This window comes from Erythranthe guttata, chromosome 14, assembly GCF_056151865.1.
Source record: "Erythranthe guttata isolate IM_541 chromosome 14, IM_541, whole genome shotgun sequence".
Lineage (NCBI taxonomy): Eukaryota > Viridiplantae > Streptophyta > Magnoliopsida > Lamiales > Phrymaceae > Erythranthe > Erythranthe guttata.
In genome coordinates this window covers 2508733-2529502 of record NC_142546.1, presented here as the reverse complement: position 1 = coordinate 2529502, position 20770 = coordinate 2508733, and the positions used below count along the sequence as shown (strand labels likewise).

The 20770-nt window shown below is 34.0% G+C and overlaps 4 protein-coding genes, 1 long non-coding RNA gene and 1 other non-coding gene across 7 annotated transcripts; 1 reads left to right on the top strand and 5 right to left on the bottom strand.

The window, feature by feature from the left end:
• Nucleotides 1-944: 944 nt before the first annotated feature.
• LOC105963198 (putative protein phosphatase 2C 55) lies at nucleotides 945-4292 on the bottom strand. Of its 2 annotated transcripts, none has more exons than XM_012987582.2 (6): nucleotides 3905-4292; nucleotides 2542-3397; nucleotides 2115-2439; nucleotides 1862-2011; nucleotides 1427-1717; nucleotides 945-1212 (listed from the first exon to the last, which is right to left on the bottom strand). In XM_012987582.2, the coding sequence occupies exons 2-6, from the start codon at nucleotides 3282-3284 to the stop codon at nucleotides 1186-1188; spliced, it is 1536 nt and encodes a 511-aa protein (XP_012843036.2). In that variant the 5' UTR covers nucleotides 3285-3397; nucleotides 3905-4292; the 3' UTR covers nucleotides 945-1185. The 2 variants fall into 2 exon arrangements, with proteins under 2 accessions (XP_012843036.2, XP_088668970.1); XM_088812844.1 differs by having other exon boundaries at nucleotides 2542-3824; nucleotides 3905-4219.
• A 337-nt stretch (nucleotides 4293-4629) lies between these two features.
• Nucleotides 4630-5462, top strand: LOC148764922 (uncharacterized). Its single transcript, XR_016029707.1, has 2 exons — nucleotides 4630-4856; nucleotides 5200-5462. It is a non-coding gene; the product is annotated as an uncharacterized LOC148764922 (long non-coding RNA).
• A 1524-nt stretch (nucleotides 5463-6986) lies between these two features.
• CYP721A1 (cytochrome P450, family 721, subfamily A, polypeptide 1) lies at nucleotides 6987-12686 on the bottom strand. Its single transcript, XM_012987581.2, has 4 exons — nucleotides 12040-12686; nucleotides 8634-8878; nucleotides 8205-8553; nucleotides 6987-7684 (listed from the first exon to the last, which is right to left on the bottom strand). The coding sequence occupies exons 1-4, from the start codon at nucleotides 12529-12531 to the stop codon at nucleotides 7265-7267; spliced, it is 1506 nt and encodes a 501-aa protein (XP_012843035.2). The 5' UTR covers nucleotides 12532-12686; the 3' UTR covers nucleotides 6987-7264.
• A 1302-nt stretch (nucleotides 12687-13988) lies between these two features.
• Nucleotides 13989-16383, bottom strand: LOC105963196 (zinc finger protein GAI-ASSOCIATED FACTOR 1). Its single transcript, XM_012987580.2, has 4 exons — nucleotides 15855-16383; nucleotides 15334-15745; nucleotides 15039-15187; nucleotides 13989-14816 (listed from the first exon to the last, which is right to left on the bottom strand). The coding sequence occupies exons 1-4, from the start codon at nucleotides 15928-15930 to the stop codon at nucleotides 14137-14139; spliced, it is 1317 nt and encodes a 438-aa protein (XP_012843034.2). The 5' UTR covers nucleotides 15931-16383; the 3' UTR covers nucleotides 13989-14136.
• Nucleotides 16384-17922: 1539 nt separating this feature from the next.
• Nucleotides 17923-18045, bottom strand: LOC148764921 (U5 spliceosomal RNA). The gene has a single exon (XR_016030004.1). It is a non-coding gene; the product is annotated as a U5 spliceosomal RNA (small nuclear RNA).
• Nucleotides 18046-18627: 582 nt separating this feature from the next.
• On the bottom strand, nucleotides 18628-20654 carry LOC105963376 (transmembrane protein, putative (DUF3317)). The gene is made up of 3 exons (XM_012987769.2): nucleotides 20447-20654; nucleotides 20238-20310; nucleotides 18628-18980 (listed from the first exon to the last, which is right to left on the bottom strand). The coding sequence occupies exons 1-3, from the start codon at nucleotides 20529-20531 to the stop codon at nucleotides 18968-18970; spliced, it is 171 nt and encodes a 56-aa protein (XP_012843223.1). The 5' UTR covers nucleotides 20532-20654; the 3' UTR covers nucleotides 18628-18967.
• Nucleotides 20655-20770: the final 116 nt, after the last annotated feature.

Genomic DNA, 20770 nt, shown 5'->3' with positions numbered 1-20770 from the left:
TGTTTGGATAATTACAATTGTCTCTCAACTATGAATTTTTTTACACGTCCAACTTTATAGTGTCAAATTTAACAAAATCTTCTAGATTTCGTGGAATATTCTCTAATTTGTACTCGTTTTGTGAAAAGATTAAGTTTATGATGCACCACAAAATGATGTATACAAGCCAAGAGACACATCTGATGATTATTTTGCTTTCAAATGTGGAGCTCGAATGAAGTAAAATGGGTACATGCTGAAAAATATTATACATGATCTAGAAGATTCTGCTAAATTTGACACCGCAAGAATTAATGTGTAAGAAGATTCAAGGAGTGGTTGTAATTACCCAAACATAAGGGGGATTTTCATAATTTGACATTACCTAAGAGCAACTCCAACCCATTGTTATCAAATGGGGTTATAAAATACTCATTTGCTAACTAGGATTATACTTTGATATCTCTATACAACTAGTGAACTCCAACCACAAGTATCAAAAAACAATTATCAAACAAATTGATGATTATTTTATATATTATTTATTTATTTAATCCATTTTAAAAAAACCATACAAAATGATTTTTCTGGTCAACTATCCTCAAAATCATTATTAATCAAGTTTTTATCTTTTCAAAACCGAAAAAAAAAATATATTATATATAAATAGTGATTCTTTTTTTTTTCCGTGGAACTTTGTTGAAGCTCTAGAATTTAATTTTATTCTAATGAGATTTTTACGTAAAGAAAAGAAAACTCAATTCTATTTAGTTTTGAAAATTAGGGAATCAAATGAAGATTAAGAAATTTAATAACTCATTTAATAATCACGTTGGAGTTGCTCTAAGGGATGACCGTAATTTATCCTTAATTTTATATCAAATTGATATACGGAGTTTAGCAACTTTTGATAGAGGTAAGATGTGAAGAAATCTATGACTACAATTCCAAAACACCATAGAACAAAAACATAAACATGTATAAACTTTTTCTTTTCTCACTATTTTATCTGTACATATAGCTCTATCCAATTTTCAGTTTGTGGAGTTCAAAAAAAAAAGAAAAAAAAGGAAAAGCAAAAGACTAGATTTATATACAAGATTCGCCAAGCTTGGCCATCACCAAGAAATTTTAAGCAATCGAACCTTCGAGAAATGATAGAATCAAACCGCCACCATCACTTCCATGTAGAAATAATTTCTCTAGTTACGAGCATTTGGCTGAAAGGCCTTCCTGCAAGAGATCAATTGCGCAAGAGTTATATTTCCGAGTTTTCAAAATAAATGCACATGGAAGTAATTATGTTTCGTCCACCATTTTCCAATTTTATAATGAAATCATCACGTTCAAAGCACAACGATAAGGAAAAAATTGAGCTACATTGGTCAGAGATGTGTTTCTTGGTGTGTTTGTGAGTGTGTGAGAGAGAAAGAGAGAGAGTGCGTACATTGTGGTTGTTTGTGATGTAAGAAACGACAACGGTGATGTCATCGAGTTTGCCACCATAATAACGGAAACCGGCTTCTTGTGCAGCTGCAGAGAAAGGGGTCTGCCTGTTTTTGTCCTGTGCTCGTTGTCTTGCCAGTGCTGCTATCTTCTGGGCTGTAACTTGAGGACCTAAACCAGCTCTCATAGCATGAACCACAACAGACGTAACATCGTTGTTATACAAGTTGTCGAAAAGCCCGTCTGTCCCTGCAATTACAACATCTCCTGGAGCAACGGGTATCGTAAACACCTGCAACACACGTTACAATCTTTTAGTTAAGATTCACATTACACATGAATAATTGCAAAATAAGTGAGAAAAAAAAAACGGAATCACTTTTTGCAATAAAAGTTGTTTATCCTATCTAATCACTTCAAACAGATGTTAACGAACCTGTCCAGAGCTAGGCAAATCACCAGCATTCCCACTCTCCAATTGATAAGTAAAATTGAAATCATGCTGCTGAATAGGTGATCTGAAAACCGTGCATCCGTTTCTAATCACCATAAACCCACTATCCCCTAAATTAATCGCATGGAGTCCCTACATAAAAAAATTAAAAAATAAAAATAAAATTAGAAAACCCGACTATTCAATGTTGTTGCTCAGCATGTTTATCATAGAAAAGAATAAGTTCACGGCATACCTGATTGGTGAGAGCAATAATACAAGCAGTAGATGAGCCTTTTGCTTTCGTCTTAGTGTGGGCTTTCTCCAAGACTCTGGCTGGGTCGATGGAACCCCGTGGTTCTTCTTGTATTGCGTATACTGAATTTGACATAAGCTCGCGGGCATACTTTCCTGCATCAACACCCAAATCAGCCCATCCACCTACACCATCAGCTACACCAATTGCTTGTTCGTCTATACAAATGAAATGAGCATCCTCTCCTCCAGTTTCTTCTTTGTCGGGATGTGGCAGGTAGCATGATCCTGATTTCAGTTTCAGTGTTCTGTCGATCGGAATATTCCTGCAACCAGTCACAAACGATAACCATGAGCTGCCATAATGATAAAATTACTCCTTAATTAAACAATTTAAATCATGATATTACAAACCGAAAGAAACATACAGATTGGATGAATCTGCGATAGTTGAATGCTGTTCCTCCTTGATAGGATTGTCGAATGTTACGTCTGCTGCGGTGCTAGCAGATGAATAAGAAGGTGATATGTTATGGAAACCCTCAAAACTAAATCCCAGGAATGGATTTTCATTGCCCTTTCTCTTGGCGACATTGTATACGAAATATCCATAGAGCAAGAAGTTATTCGGCTGCTCTTTACTGCACAAACTCATCGTAAATTTTCCAACATTTTCGAAGCTATTTCTGATGCAAGCGCTGGAAGAATGATATACAGCCGCACCACGTTGACCAGGAATACAGGTCAAATTACTGATAGAGCAGTCGATAAGCGCTGATCTGGACCCACAGGCAGCCATAAGTCCCTTTTGAGTGTTGATTCCAAGAATCTGATTAGGCTCGGATAGCAAAAAATCAACGTGACACCCTGAAACAGACGGTAGAGAAATCGAACGAGAAAATGCTCCAACGACTGAAAGGCTCTTCCTTTGACTGGCTGAATGCAAATTAGCTTGAGCAGCGGCAATAGTCCCGGGCCGAATAAATACATGCAGGTCAGCAAATGCTCCAGACGGTAAGGAATGTAACAGCCTCGACTGGCCAAGCAATAATTTTCCTTGGCCAATCAAAACATCTACAACCTGATCTTGGATTCGAGTTTCTTTACCAGATACCGATCTCCAAGCTCCTCGCCAGATTGCACCACGAAGTTTCGAAAAATAATTAGGCATCTCCCTGGTTTAAGTGAAGTAAATCCGGAAGGTTCTTGTAAACAAAAGATAATATCATCACTCCCCGTCCATCTATTCACATCCAAACGAACATGATGGTCGTCAACAAGAATCTGAAACATAGACCACGAAGAGAAAATATAATGAGGACGCAACTCAATACCAAATCATTCCATACGTTGATTGACGGAAAAATCATATCATTGTTTCGACAGTAACTAAATTTTCATACGACATATAAATCATGGTCGGATATTGTATCATAACAGGTAAAAATCTATTTCAACTGGGGAAAACCTATATCAAAAATCAACATATGCTAGATCCTAACAGATTTGCTGCCACATGAGCTTCTCTTTTGCAAATTCGAACAAACAAAAATCGAAAAAACATCTGTTCTAAATTCTAATTTCACGGCAGCACGAAAAAACGAACAAATCGATAGACGCATATTAACAGAAAGGAACAATTCAACATCAATCACATCGTCAACCAACACAAGAATCATACAACATCAGACAAAGACGAAAAACAACGCCCCTGCAAATGAAAATCTGAGCTTTTTCATCAATCACAAAAACAAAATTAAAAAAAAAAAGAACGCCAATATATATCCGCACCTTCAGCAACGATTCGACCGACGAATCACAGATCAAAGCGAGAACAAAATTTCTGGATTTACATCTAATTAAACATGAAAAACACAAATATATCTGCCGATGTTCAGATATGGCTGAAACGGCAAGACTAGAAATTTCCAGAGAAGAGGAGATTTGGGAATTGGGGGTAATAGCCCCCCACCCCCTCTCAGCAAACACAAATTAGGTTCCACTAATTTGGGGGGTTTGAATTTTGAATGTTTACTGGTCAAACACATGAGAATACACACGTGCAATTTTCGGGATGGATGGAGTTTTATCAGTCATTTTCAAATTGATTTTTCTTTTTCTAAATTAAGGACTTATTTAATATCATTTTCGAAACAACTTTCCTTCCATAAAAAATAAAGCAATATCAAAACAACTTTAGTTTAATTGTTAATACTCCCTCCATTCCATTTTAATTGTCTTTTTGATCTAATTCACACATATTAAGAAAGTTAATAAATGTGCATGGATTCTAGAATATTCATAGTAAAATGACTAAAAACCCTTTTTTATTAGGGATAATTAGTGAGAACCCCCACATCATTTACATATATTAGGGTGGATATAACCTCATTTTCATAATTAGTGAGACCCCCCTCTATTAATATTTTAATTTAGAATAAATATAAATCTTTAGTTTTATGTCTGTATTACCTTTTGCCATATTAAAACCTCAAACCCTATTTCTCTAATTCCTCGTCCAATTTTTTTTTACAAGCCGCCACGCCTCTCTCTCGTTCTCTCCCCTGCGCCGCTGCTACTCATCTCCACCGAGCCGCCTCTCCACTTCCACCGTTCCTCATCTCTGCCCCAACGTCGCCTCACGGTCTTCCTTGTTTCCCCTCATCTATCTTCGTCTCCGATCCACAGACCGCCGCAATCGCTCCCCCGGCTAAAGTATAGAAAATAATTCAATTTTAATTCGGTAAGAAAATTCTGATCTTTTCTATGGTAGAAAATTGTGGGCTTAAAATATTTTATTTTTGTAACTTAATTGTTCATCGAATCATTGAGGAATAAATAAGATTTAGATTATGATATATTCTTTACATTTATTAGGATGACCATTTTTTTTTAATATTCGGGTCACTCATAAATTAGAATCGATGTCTGACTTTGTGTATCTATCAGTGGCTTTCTTGTATAAAGAAATAGAATAAAATACAAGTATTTTTCTAACTGATGATAATATAGTTGTTTTCTACTTTTATAGTTGTTTTTTGAGTTATTTATCCTACTTTTCTTTTTGTTCTTTCGATTTTTGGAAGCATTTCTGGAATCCTCGTTGGAAGACCGCCTCCACCACCGTTGTAATGGAATAGATTGACCTCGAGGAGGAGGTATTGTTTGGGAGGCTGGTTTGTTGAACTTGTGTTCGTGTTACTAAAAAAGATATAGTTGTTTTTGTTACGGTTGTAGTTGGTTTCAATAATAGTCGTTTTTGTTGGAATTTTGGTGTGTTTTTTTGCTTTTGCTTTTGTGGATTTCAATAATTTGTAGTTGATTCAATATAGTTATTTTCGTATAGCAATATAGTTGTTTTTGCACAACAATATACTGTTTTCATTACTTTTTAGTTGGTTTGAATAAATAGTTGTTTTAACAAATAGTTGTTTTGGAGATGTTTTGTTTAATTAATTAGTTAATCTTACAATGGAAATAACATAATATATAATTAATTTAATAAATTTTGAAACTCTGTATCATTGTTTTAATAATAGTCGTTTTAATAATAGTCGTTTTAATAATAGTTGTTTTATCGGCATATAGTTGTTTTAACTGAAAACTAAAATAATATAGAAAATGAATATTTTTAGAAAAATATTAAAAAAATAAAAAAATAAAAAGTTTTTTTTAAAAAAATATTATTTTTAAAGAAAACATAAATAAAAAACGAAAATTAAAATTAAAATATAAAAAATAAAAAAATATATCAAACTAGTGGATAATGGGTAGTGAATAGTGGGAGGGTAAATTTGAGAATACAAAAAAAATGGGTTTCTCACTAATAAAGAAAAAGGAGCTGGACCTATCCTTATTAAAGTAATGTTAGAGGGGGTTCTCACTAATAGTCCATTTTTATTAAATGTTTAAGCATTAATTCTCTTAATACTAATAAGGGCATAGTTGAGAAAATACAATAAATATTTCATTGGAATCCTAAAATGACAATTATTTTGAAATGAAAAAAATTCTCTAGAAAGACAATTAAAATGGAATGGAGGGAGTACTTTTTTTTTTTAATTTCAAGATAGTCCTTTCGATTTGTAGAGATACCATTTTCTCACTTCAACACATATTACCGAAATAAATACAGTTTTCAAATTTCACCTATTATGATTCGAAATTATTTGAATTTATAATCATATATTTTTGTTTCAATTTCCTAGGTTCCCATTTCTGAATTTTCCGATTTTTTTTTTTTTTGAACGGAACAGGAATGGTATATAAAATTACCGGAAATTTCCGATTTCCGATCCAATTTTAGTTCCGAATATTTCTATGATTTCTTGGAATATATAATGTGATTTTATGATATATTTTGGAATAATATAATATAACTTATGTTATATTTTATATGAAATATATTATTACCGAAGGGTCAAGTAGTAAATTAAAAACTTAGAAAATATTAATTAGTATCAGAAACTTTATGTTGCATTTTTTTCTTATAATAAAATCTATATTTCAATTTGTTGTTCCTACATGTGTTTATTTATTGCATTTTATGAAAAAAAAAATGGATTTTCTTGCATTTTTCTACTATTTTTTTCAACAAAAAGGACGGAAAAATACTATGAAAAATTTCATTATATCCGAATTTGAAATAAGAGATTATAAATTAGTGAAATTTCCGAAATTCAACCGATTTCAAGGCATTCCGAAATCGGAATGATTTTTTGCATTCCGGTTGGTTTAAAACATAAATTGGAAACCAATTTTTACTTCCAAAATATTATTGATTTTTTTTCGAAAGAGCCATTTCCAATCAATTCCGTCCGATTTCCATCCCTAGTAAGAATCGAACAAGTTCTCGGTGAATTAGTGCAATCTCTTTTCATCGGTCACAAAGCACAAAACATACAACATAAATACAAAGTACAAAGTATCTTTTACAACAGTCAGTTTACACTAAAAACAAATTACATGAAGTTACATGAAACTTAACTTATTTACAAGAAAATTCAACTAATTTTGAACTAGCAGAATACCAGACATTACAAACACTTCTACAAACATCACTCTACAAGATAAAAACAAATATCAACAGAGTTCCCTTAATTTCGAAATTTAGTTACAAAATTTTCCATGTAAACCTGTCACACTAAAGCACTAATGCAGAATCCTACTGAAAACCAGTTGAAGACCATATTGCGGCTGCAAAGTCATAGCCTGCATCGGAGCATGAACATAAGTCGGCGAAATCACAAAAGAATATTCTCTGAGAATCATAGCTAGAACAATCTTTGCCTCAACAACTGCTAAATTCTGACCAACGCATATTCTCGGGCCTAATCCGAACGGGAAGAAAGATGCCAGATGCTTTCTTGGTTCGGAGAATCTCATAGGGTTGAAATCATTCGCATCATCTCCCCATATCTCAGTATCGTGATGTACATTAGTCATCGCCAAATAGAACTGCGTGTGAGCTGGAATATTAATGCTTCCTAATTTTACATTTTGCGATGTTTGCCTCATTAGCATCACTGCTGGAGGATATAGTCGAAGAGTCTCGTTCAGTATCATACTCATCTGTCGTAAACATGGCATTCTTTTTAGTTCTTTAAATGACAAATTAGTGCGGAATTTAATTTGAAATGGGATATGATAAATGACATTTCAGTTTCAATAATACCGTTCAGATTTCAAAAGTGATTTTGACCATTTTCGAATCTGAATTAGGAAAAACTCAAAATACGGGACTTCGTAGACCGTAGTCCTTTGAGTTAGATCTCTAATCCAACTGGAATTACCAAAATTGGATGTCGGGTAAAAAATATATGCATTAATTAATAAGCACTGCCCACAACTTTGATGTTTTGAGTTGTCTAAAATTCAAAATATAACTCATTCGTGCATAATTTTTCACTTGTAATCCGATCTAGTTGATTCAAGTTGGATTAGAAAGTTAACTCAAAGGACTACGGTTTCCGTCTTTTGAATTATGCCAGAATCAGAATAGAAAAGGGTCGAAATCACATTCGCAGTCAAAACGGTATTAGTAAAATTGAACGACATTTAACATTTCATATTTGAAATATTGTGAGCTTACGAGTTTGAGATCTGATAAATTTTCTGCAGTGGGACGTTTATTGCCAACTTCGTCTCGAGCCTTTTTCTGCCAATCTTGGTGGTGTGCTAAAAGTAGGAGAGCCCATGTAAGAAGATTGGCGGTAGTTTCCTTTCCTGCAAAGTAAAATGTCTTGCATTCGTCTATGATTTCTTCTATACCGAGTCTCTCCTCTACACCGTTTTCGTTTTTATATGGTGACATTAACAATGTGAGCAGCGATTTCGGGTTTTCGCTGCTTTTGCCGTTTTTCTCAATCAATGATCTAATTGATTTCCGAGTTTCCCGATCTAGTTTCCATCTCATTTTGTTTTTCTTCGTGGGCAAAAATCTGCATGCAATCGAACAATTAGAGAGATTAATGACGATATTTAAATCCCTAAAAAAAAAGTTACAAGCTATATTTTATACCTGAATCCAGGGATGTACACAGTTCTTAATGCTTCCAAAACGAGGCCGATTTGCTGTTCTTGGAGTTCGAAAATGCGCTTACCTTCCTCGTAACTGCTACCGAACGCTGTTCGTGAGATGATGTCAGCAGAGAGTTCTTGAAGTTCTTTGTGCACATCAATCTCGAATTCACTTCTCTCTCCTCTTATTTCCTCCCATTTGTTTATTGATTTTTCTGTACTAGCTACTATTTCAGGAATCCAACCCTGTTAAGAATAAAGACCACTAAGCTCAGTTGGCATTACACAGAGCTTGGGAATAAATTCTTAAAGTTAACTTTGACAATTCAATTATAGTTTTTGCGTCGAAGGTTACCTCAAATTGACCATCCATATTGTAAAACTTTTTGGGTGGTGTTTGGACAAAAATATGGAAATTGGTTATGAGCTTTTTGGCGTCATATGTGGTGTTTGCAAAAGCTTATTTAAAAGCAAAAGTTGTAGATTGTGAGTTAAGTTGATTTTAAGTGCTTATTTCTAAAAGTTGAGGCTGTTTGCAAATTTACTGAAAAATAAACTTTAATTGAAAAAAGGAGGGTCCTATGTTTAACAAATTATTGCTTCAAATTATTTATTTTAAGAGAAGCAAAAGCAAAAATTCATTTGGCTAACAATTAAAAATAGATTATGAGAAGAAAAAAAAAGACATAATCTATTTGTAAAAGCTTAAAATTAACTTTTACTTCTACTTCTCCAAAAATGAACCGTTTTAATATGAAAAGTACCTTTGGAGGGTTATTTCTATGCTACACCCGGTGAATGTTACACCGAGTAATTTTTTACCGTTAATCTACACACACCAATGTAGGTGTGTGTGTGTTTGTGTGTATATGAATGGTAAAGATCTACCCGGTGTATTTCACCCACCCTTTGGAGTTGCTTCTCCAAATTTCAATTTAAAAAAACTTGTGTAACTAACTAAAAAATGCATTTGGCATTTTCACCCTTAGAGCAACTCCAATGGAGAGACATCAAAATGGAGCATTAAACATTCATTTGATACTTGATATAATACTTTGATACTTCTAGAAAAAAAATTCACTCCAACCACAAGCATCAAATAGATTATCAAATTTTAAATATATGAATAATTATATTATTAAATGCCACGTGTCAAATAGTGATAGGTCAATGGAGTGGTTACATTTTTTATACCTCTTTTTCCAAGGAGTATTTTTTCACCTCGGGGTGGTTGAATATCAAAATAGTTCCTCCATTGGAGGAGGATTTTTTAATTTTGAAGCATCAAAGTGGTAGTTTTTTAGTTTGATGCCCCATTTAGTTCCTCCATTGGAGCTGCTCTTATTATCCTTATTCAAATTCCAAGTCATTAGGACAGTTAAGACATTTCACCAAAATAAGTTAAATATTAACATTTATTTGCAAACATATCCAACTTCAAGATTAGATAGAGTACTTAATAGTTTTAGAGTCACTTCCTATAGACGAAGGAAAATAATTCAACCCCTTTCTTTTTTAGGTCAAATTACGGCCACCACCCCGAGGTAACACTAGATTACGGAAAAACCCTTTTTATTTGGGTAATACAACCACCCAGAATTATATATTTTCTTACGAAAAAATTAGGCAATAATTCAAGTCGGATAGTATTTAATATTTTCCCATGATAAACTAAACATAAAGATAAGAGGCAATGATGCCAGCTTTTCGTTGCATGACTGCATCATACATTGACTTTGCCTAAAACGGTGACGTTTCATTATTAATCATCTAATAAGTCTTTTGGGGCAATTTTTTTTTTGGGGTTGTTTTGTTTTGGAGTTTTTAAAATGGGGTTATTTTTTAAGTAGTAATTAAATTGGTGTTGGCCGCCAGCGGGAACGGCGGCATCGGACGGAGCGAGGAGACGCCGCCACCAGTGGCGTCTTCTACTTTTTAAATTATTATTTTAATATTTTAATATTTTCATATTTTTTAATATTTTATTATTTTAATATTTTAATATTTTTTAATATTTTATTATTTTAATATTTTCTTATTTTTTAATATTTTTATTATTTTTTAATATTTTAATATTTTCTGATTTTTAATTTTTTTTTACAAATAAAACAATTCTAACTACATTTTATTAAATTTATTACATTTTATCAATTAGATTTATTACATTTTATCAATTAGTGTTAAATTAATCGATGCATATATTTATCTAATCAACACAAAAAAATATGTAGACAAAAACAAAAGGAGTTTCTAGAAAATAAAAGAGTTATATAAAATAAATAGGTCCAATAAAAGAGTTATATAAAATAAATAGGTTCAATAAAAGAGTTATATAAAATAAATAGTTCTACTACACAGGGATTTATGGATATGTTCGGTGCGTCTACATCTCAGGTACCCATATTTACAGATTTAGTTGGTCTATCTACGATTCTCTAGCTATTTTGGACCTATTTATTTTATATAACTCTTTTATTGGACCTATTTATTTTATATAACTCTTTTATTTTCTAGAAACTTCTTTTGTTTTTGTCTACATATTTTTTTGTGTTGATTAGATAAATATATGCACTGATTAATTTAACACTAATTGATAAAATGTAATAAATTTAATAAAATGTAGTTAGAATTGTTTTATTTGTAAAAAAAAATTAAAAATCAGAAAATATTAAAAAAATCAGAAAATATTAAAATATTAAGAAATAATAAAAATACTAAAAAATAAGAAAATATTAAAATAATAAAATATTAAAAAATATTAAAATAATAAAATAATAAAATATTAAAAAATATTAAAATATTAAAATATTAAAATATTAAAATAATAATTTAAAAAGTAGAAGACGCCACTGGTGGCGGCGTCTCCTCCCGGTGCCGCCACATTACTACTTCAAAAATAACCCCATTTTAAAAACTCCAAAACAAAACAACCCCAAAAAAAAAAATTGCCCCTAAGTCTTTTATTCAATTAATTTAAAAATTATAGGTTATGTTTGTTAAGCTTTTCAAATTCTTTCCACACTTTCCCCAAAAAAAAAATTATCTTTCTACACTATTTTCAAAAATTTTCCCCAAAACAAATTCAAATATTTCTGCTACAGTGAAAATTGTCTTCACTAAAATACAAAATCAAATCACTTTATCTTTTAAATTCTTCTTCCAAAATACCTTTTTCCAACACCTTTCAGATATGATTTGACTTGCTACAGTACAAATTGTCTCCTCCCAAAACACAAACAAACTTTATTTAATTTTCAAATTCTTCTCCCAAAACATCTTTCTCCAAAATAAAATGGAAATGGAAGCCAAAAGCTTACCAAACACAGCCTATACCTTTCAAGATTCTACAAACAAATAAATTAAAAATTACAAATTAAAAATCATATGAAGATAGATAGAGAAATTACCTTAACTCTCTCCATGTTAAAGGCCTGGCTAGAAATCCTCCGGTGAACGCCCCATTTCTCGCCTTCCAGCCCAACGAGTCCTTCGCCGAACAATAACTTGGACGAAGGATTGAATTTGATTTTGTGAAACGATCCGTTGCTGTTAATCAGAATCTCTTTGATCATATCTCGATCGGCTACGGCGAATCTAGGGTTGGCACCGAACCAGTAGAGGAAATTCTTCCCGTACAGCGCCGACCAGCGGCTGTAGTGCGGCACAACCCGGTGGGCTATATCGTGCGTGACGGAGGAGATCGGTTTCGACTCCGCCTCCGCCATCATCCGCCGCCGGATCTCGGCCGTGTTCCCGAAGATCGGCCGGTAGCCGGGGCCCGTTACGCCTTGTTCCTCGAAGTGCTTTTGGATCCTTGAAGGGGTCCATATGATTTTGTGAAGGAAATAGTATGAGAGTAGAATCAGTGGCGAAAACACTAAGAAAAGTGTGAAGTGCATTGTGTGTGTGTGTGAGAGAGAGAGAGAGAGAGAGAGAATGTTTGTTATGAATTACGACTCATGTGACTGCAAAAACGTTCGTCTTGCGTAGTTGCGTTACTGACCAAATTGGATTAATTAACTAATTTTTTTTTAGTTAGTAAAATATTTAATTTCTTAAATTAGTGGAAAATGGGGGTTCTGTAGAACGGGTGAAATATGCTATGTAGTTTTACACTATTGTTCTATATATAGTACACACGTATTCATATGTTTGTAGTTAGTGGATAATAACTATGGTTTAAAATCGCATTTTGTATTTCACCAGGTTTATGATCTCGTAAAATTGAACGAGAGGGATAGAGTTAAAGAGAACTGAAACGAAATTATGGAAGGGATCCTTCAAACTTAAAATGATGTTTTCAACATAAATTAATCGGAGTAATTAAATGTATGTTAGTCATAAATATTGCAGGAACTGCGGATTGGATAGAATAGGACGTATCTAATCAAAATTAACACTTCGGGATTTATTTATTTTTATTTTTTTTCTTTGGCAATAATGACAACAAATTTCGAATTTGTCCCAAAATATTTTCAAAAAAAAAATAATAATCTGAATTTGAGGAATTGAAATTAAATAAGTTTGTTCCAAAATTGAAAATTATTCATATTCAAATGGTGGGAAATCAAAGTTTTCAACTGGCCGTAGGCCATGCACTTACCGACAAAATTCCAGTCAAAGGCCAAAAGCATCACGCACCGTGTTTTTTAAATGCTACATCCGGTGAATTACATCGGATAATCTTTAATTATTGATCTGCTTAGTGGGTTATTATTTATATAGATCGATAGTTCAAAACTATTACACCAGGTGTAACATCTAAGAGCATCTCCAAGAGATGTGCTATATGTTAAAATGTACAACATTTATCAAAATTTGGACAAAAAACATGCTCCAACAGCTATGTTAAATTTTAGAACATGAGCTAAATTTTAAATTTGGCTTGCTAAATTTGAGAAGCCAAAAAGAAATGCAAAAATTACTTTTGAAGAATAACTATGTTTAAATATATATAATATTGTCGGAGTGAATTGGAGTGAATTCATCTCAAAAAAAAAATTGGAGTGAATTAGTGTGACAAATGTGATTTATTAAACGTTTGGTAATTTTTTTTTTTTAAAAGAAAAAAATCTAGTTTTATTAAGATATAAACAATCACTGCTTTGCTTGAATTCGTAATAAAAAATGATGCGCTAAAACACTGTTTATTGATATAATTTAAAAAAAAATATAGTAAATTTTAAAACATATCTCTTGCAGATGCTCTAATAGGCTGCCGCACCGCCTTATTTATTTGACTTTGTCGAATTTAGTCGCCTTCCATATAATTTCGAATTTCGAGCCTTCTATACAATCACTCTATATTAAAGAAATATATATATGTTTTACAATATTACATAAAAGTATAATAAAATAGAACAAACATATAAATATTTTATACTATACGATTATCTCTGAAAAATACTAGTTAAGATTTACTAGTATTAATCATACTATGAAGGGCCCACCAACTTTAAATATAATAATGCAACTCTAATTAATTCCATAACAAGAAGCACCTATTATAGTTTACTACCTGCAGAGCCGGGATTCATGTCAAGTCCACCGCCGATTGAGCTCAAGAAGGCGGAAAACCCGCCGGAGGAGGCTTCACCGGCGTCTCCTATACCGAGTCCAAGAAAATCAACGGTGGTGGGCTCATTATTACCGAACACTACTAAATTATCGTCTTCTAGTTTGACGAAATTTTTAATGTTCGGTGGGGTGCATGAAAACGTTGTCGGAGCCATGGTTGAGATATTATCTTGACACGGCGGCGGCGGGGCGGCCAACCACATACCACGGAGGAACGAGGCGCTGTTGGAGGAAGTTGCGCCCATCTCCGCTGCTTTCTGGAGCAATGCTGTTGCGGACAGCGCCGGATTATTTTGCGATTGGGACGACGAGAATAACGGTTGTGATCCGTACAGAGAGGACGATAACGAGAGTGATATGGGGTCGATGGCCGGAATGTGATCGGAGGGAGGTAGATGGCCGGAGTACAACGCCGGCGGTTGCTCGGCGGAGGTTGATGCATTGTATATACTAGCGAAAACTCTGCTGCTGTATGGGATGACGCGGCCACTAGATGTATTGGAAGAGGTGCTTGGAGTGGCGGCGATAGTGGCGGTGGAAGCTGGTACAGCCGCGATTTCCGGTGGTGGTTGGAAGTGGGAAGTCGTCGGATTCTCCGGCAATTCAACTGGTATGGAGAAAAGAAATCACAATCAAGAAACGGGAGCAGCTTTTTGAACTAGAAAGCAGCTTTTTAAAAATCCCATTATTCAATTACTTGAACTTAAAAAAAAGCAAAAGCTTATGATCAGTAAAAGCAAATGCAATCATACACGCCTTTATATCGCACTTCTTCGATCTTCGATCTTGCCGACAAAAAAGAAAAAGACGATCAAAATCGACGTTTCACCTGAACTTTGAACAGACGACAGCACCGGAGACAACACGCTTGTAGTCGGAGTAAGCGGTGGCGGCGGCACTGGAGTTTTAGAACCGATATTCGTACCCTCCCGAGCTAACGCATCGCAAAACGCCCGATGGGTGACGAAACTATCCCTCCTATATTTATTTCACGACGACAAATTAATTAATTAACAACGCCATTATATTCAATTTAATGATCAGTATCAATAGCAGTATCAATAATAATAATATCGGTGTCAATAATATCGGTATCAGTATCAATATCGGTCAGTAAAATTCACCTGGAAAATAAAGTACCGCAATCGCAACGATAGTCGCGAGTCCCACAAGTTTTCATGTGGGCCTTGCAATCGGAGCGGACGGCGTATCTCTTCGGGCACCGCTCGCAGTCGAACTTCTTCTCGCCGTGTTTCCGGCAGAAATGCTTCTTAATTCCGGTGAGATCTCCCAAAGCCCTCGCCGGGTCGTGGTGGAGGCAAGTGGATTCGGGGCAGACGTAAACCCGCTTCCTCGGCATCACCCCATCGCCGCCGCCGGTGTCCTGCCGCCGGAGTTTCCACGGCAAGTTGTGGCCGCGCTTATGGAGTTGCAGATTCTGGTCACGCTGGAATCCTTTGCCGCAGATCTCGCACACGAATCTGTTTGTTGCGAGTAGCGATTTCGGAGATAGCGCAATCACTTCTGCATCTGGATCTAATTTGAATTGAATTGAAGAAGACGATGCAGAAATTAATTAACTAGTTAATTATCTAATTATCAAATAATTAAAAAGTTAATACGAAGAGAAATAATTAATAATTACCAGGCATTCCTGGAAGATTACGCTTCTTCCTTGTGGGTTCATCAGAAACCAACGATGAATTCTCCATTTTCACCATTGTTTAATTATCAAAAAATAAAAATTAAATTAAAAATTAAAAAAAGCTGAAATTTTTTCACGTAATCTTCAACTCAGCTCAGAAAACAAGTGACCGTTGAAACTCGAACTCACGCTTTTCAAAGCTAGCCCATGCTCATACACGACGGCGGCGCTTCCATTTATATATAAAATTCTATATATATATATTTTATATATATTTATAGAGAGAGAGAGAGAGGGGATTTTCAGGAGAGGTGTATAAAAATCAATAATGGAGGAGTGTTTGAGTTGACCATGGTTAAGACTTTAGCTTCTTCTTCGGCCTGAAGACATCGACCGATTGAATCCCACCGTCCACGTGGCACGATCTGGATTCCTGAACATTTGTTGCCACGATGCTACAGCAGGTGCCCTCTCCTACTCACACGTGGAATTGCTTTTAGTTTTTCAAAATTTACATTCCATTGGTGGTGTGGTTGTGTGGGAAAAGGGTACCGGGTTTTTTCAAACAAAGATACACAGACGCGGAGAGAAAGGTCCAAGTGTCGAAATAAAAGTAGACTCCTTGGTAGGGGCTAAATACGTAAATACGATACTCACACGATCGTACGTGCCACTTAGGCACTGTTTGTGATAAGAATTGGGATTCACTGATTGAGCAACAATATTATCGCTCCAATTTTTCAAATTAATTGTTCGATTAGTGTGGTGTTAGCAAAAGCTTCTAGAAAAGTAGAAGCTGTTGATTGTGATATAAGTTAATAATGAGTGCTTATTTTTTAAAGTTTGGCAAGTTTGCAAACTTCATGAAAAATTAATTTTCAGCAACTTATTTCGACACTAGTGTAAACTTCCCACATCTTAGTCCTATGATGTGTGTAGGAAATAACTTCCATGGAACTTCCATTTGTAACTCCTCCTTGTAACTTTCGGTGGCTTACACCTATATTAATGAGAAAAATTCTCTCCCCATTGATACCCACAATTATCTCTCTACGGATCTTGTTCACTTGTTTTCTCTCATTCTCTCTTTATTATTGTTATTATGTTCTTATGTATTTCCACAAACACAAACCAAAGAGCTAGATAAATAGGCCATTTTACAACACGTTATCAGCACGAAATGCTCATCGTGATCGTGGAAAGACAATCGTTCGTAGGACTAGGATACTTGAAGAATTTGTGATTCAGGTGCTCGTGAAAAATGAACCATTTTTGGCACGTAAATGCTTGAAGAACTTGTGATTCGAGTTCGTTCGTGAAATGGTAATCTTGTTCAAAGAATAAAATATATTCTTCAACATTTGGGTTTAAGCGTTTCAAGTAAGCCGTAATCCCTTGCAATTTCGATTTCGTATGAGATGCACTAGATCTATTTAATGGCATGAAATGCATGAAGTACATATTTATCTTCAAGTCATTATTTCATTTATACCGTGGATAATTTCAAAATATGATGTGATTCGTAATTATTGGAAGCATGTTTAATATGTTATAGTATGGTATAAATATCACAATGATTGTTTTTGGTATGTGGTGTAGCAAATTATTTAACCATTAGCGACGATAAATGTGTGATTGTATATTGTCAAAGGATTATAATATCTTACTAGTTTATTCCATGTTTCGAGCATTGCAAACACTTTAAAAGTGATTTTGAGTCATTAAAAGCTTAGAATCACTTTTCAAATATTTTTGTACACACCACCTAAAAGTGTGTGTGCTTCAACATGTGACTTATTACTTATTATATATTATAAATTAACTATTGTCTAGAAATAATGCTTAGTTATTTTATTTTCAAATTAAGATCGTACAACTAGAAATAATTATTTATGTTTTAAAATTGGATAACTCGTATTTCTTTTGTAAATGTGCTGTAAATATATAAATAAAGTAAATCTAGTTCAAATTAATAAATAAATAAAATTATGATATAATTGGCTCTTTAGAAATCATAAAATCTACTTTCAAAAAACAGAACCAAAACATTAAAACTAGAAATGGATGGGGCCTCTCTATAAGAGAAGACACCCTACAAAAAGAGGCGTATGCCGCTTGAGTTGCAACGAACACACGGTATTCCTTAGAAAAAGGCGAAAGAATTGTTCGCTATGTGCTCGTTGCACGACTTTCTTCGTACAAGGTGCTTCTCGACTTAGAGCAACTTCAATGCTAAATATCAAAATTGGATTATCAAATGGTCATTTGGTATTTATGATAATATTTGTAAATACCTTTAAAACTCATCTACTCCAACCATGGTAATTAAATTTTATTATCAATTGGGAGTTTTTTGATAATTTTATATGTAATTGCCGCATGTCAATTTGTGATTGATTGGTTAGGTGGTTAATTTTTTGATAACTCAATCTGCAGGAAGTATTTTTAGATTCAAAGAGGTGAAATATCAAAATACAAATCCATTTTAATAACCCCTTTGGAGAACACAATTTTTAAATTTTAAGAGTCAAATGGTAGTTAAAATATTTGATAACTCATTTAATAACTCCATTGGAGTTGCTCTTATACTCACATCTCTTGTAAACTACACGAACTAGCATCGATGTGGGACAATTATTACCTAGCTGCTTTAAGTAATTACACACATTACTCTAATCATATATCCCAACCGATCATTATCGGAAATAGACATAATTGCCATCACGGAAGTGCGCGCGACTAAGTTCACAGTCGGCTACAACAATGAAAAATATAGACCCAATTACACAATTTTGATTTCCGATAATCGATAAAGTGTTGGCTCCAACTGCCCGATACAAATACAAATTCAATTTCCGAATCATATGAACAAACTCTTCAAATATAACAAGTTTATATAGAGACTACAATTTGTTCTTTAACGAACGATAATCATACCTTAGCATAAGCTGATCAGCTTTTAAGTTCTAAGAGAAAGAGAAAAAAGGGTAGAAAAAAAACAAGACACAATTTCGTAAACTGCTGTTAAACCATGACATGGACTACTACATTTACTCTTCAGCCTTTCCTCCACGCGACAGTGCCACGGTGGAATTCAATAACCGAAGCATATTTCAATGGAGATGCCTGAAAAACATATTAAAAAAAAAATAGAAACAGAGAAGCAAACAATCGGAATCAAGAAATACGACGTGGATCAATATACCGACAAGGTACTAGAAAAACACGAGCCATGATTAATAGGTCTTTTCGAAATCATGCAGTCTTCTTGTACATTCCGAAGAATTGAAGAAGGAAAAAAATTACCAAAACAATGATGAGAATTGAACAACCTACTGAACGGGGAAAACGGGAGGTTCTTACTTTTCGAGTATTTCAAAAACAAATTCCAATTGACAAATCCAAACGAGTTCGTTCCCATGCAGATATGAATTCAGAGAAGTCCGAATAAAACAGGGGAAGGAAAATAAAAAAGTATGTAATTTTGAAACTATATAATACTTACAGTATCAAACCTATTTTTATGAATGTTTATAATTCGAAACGCATCATCATCATTAACCAGGTAATAATAAAATTCACCACGAAACTCCCGAATCCTCACTATTGATGCCAGATAGGAAAAAACACGGTTTTTTTTATATTACAGCATTATATTATTCTCTAGTCTGATATCATTAACTATCCAAGCTCCACTAAGGCCTTGTTTGGTTAGGAAGATTAGTCATGATAACTAAATAACATGACTTTGTTTGATGTTTGGTTCCCCAATAACTTGTTGGGTCGACCCGCATATATATGTTATCATGGCTTATCTTATCTTCTAGGCATGTTTTTTTATTGGATTATTTAATTTTATCTTGGCTAATCTTATCTTGGCAACCAAACAAGGCCTAATAGTGCTGCTCTAAGAATTGACAATAGTTCAATCGAATACAAACCCGTCGTTTTGTTGGCTCCTTTAAATGATTTTTCGCTGTTTCTAGAAGAATAAAACCAACGGAGACAAAGACCGATGATATTACAGTAGCTTCTACATCGATACTTATAACGATTGCTACAAACGCAAACGAACGAAACTAGCGGTGTGAAACACTTTGCGTATAACTCGTCGATTCGTAACAATGCATCTTTGATTCCGTAGTTTCGAAAACATTTACATGGCGTGCGTGGAGCATTAACAGAATATATATAGAGTTCTCTGTCATATCCAATCGATCTAAAATGGGTCTATACTTTCGTAAAATTCAATTTTAACAAAATGAGTGATTAGACAAACGCATCTTGGATTTGCATTTAATTCAACAAGACTATCAAAAATAAATCAAACTAGCAGCCAAAATAAATGAAATAATAAAAAAGGGGGGAAATTATTAGGGTTACCTTTTGCAGAAATCAGCTACATATCGCGAACTGTTGTAGAAGATAAACCACATCAACACAATAACCAGTGTATCTATTTACAAAATTAAGGCCCGCAAACATTGAATCGCAGCATGATTATAAAAATATAAAACACCCAATTATTACCCATCAAATCGCGAATTGAAAAACGAAAATTGAATGCGATGAGAGAGAGAGGGAAAGGATACTGAAAAGATAACGCTCCCACCAATCAAGCATGTAGAGCCCAAACGTAACATTGTAGAGATAAATTTTGCGTTGAACCCAGTTCATCGCTGTTGTAAATCTGAAACTTTTTTTGTTTGCTCACAGTTTAAATTTGATGAAATGCAGATGCCAAGACGGAAGATTGAACAGCGTCTTTGTCGTACTGTTGTTGTTTCACTCGTTCTTGGACAGCTTGTAATTTAATAAGCGTTTATTTAAACTTTCCTAAACTAATAATCATAAATTACAAATGGCTTCCTAAAGTATTACTAAATTACAAACACCCCCTTCTTGTTTGCAACATT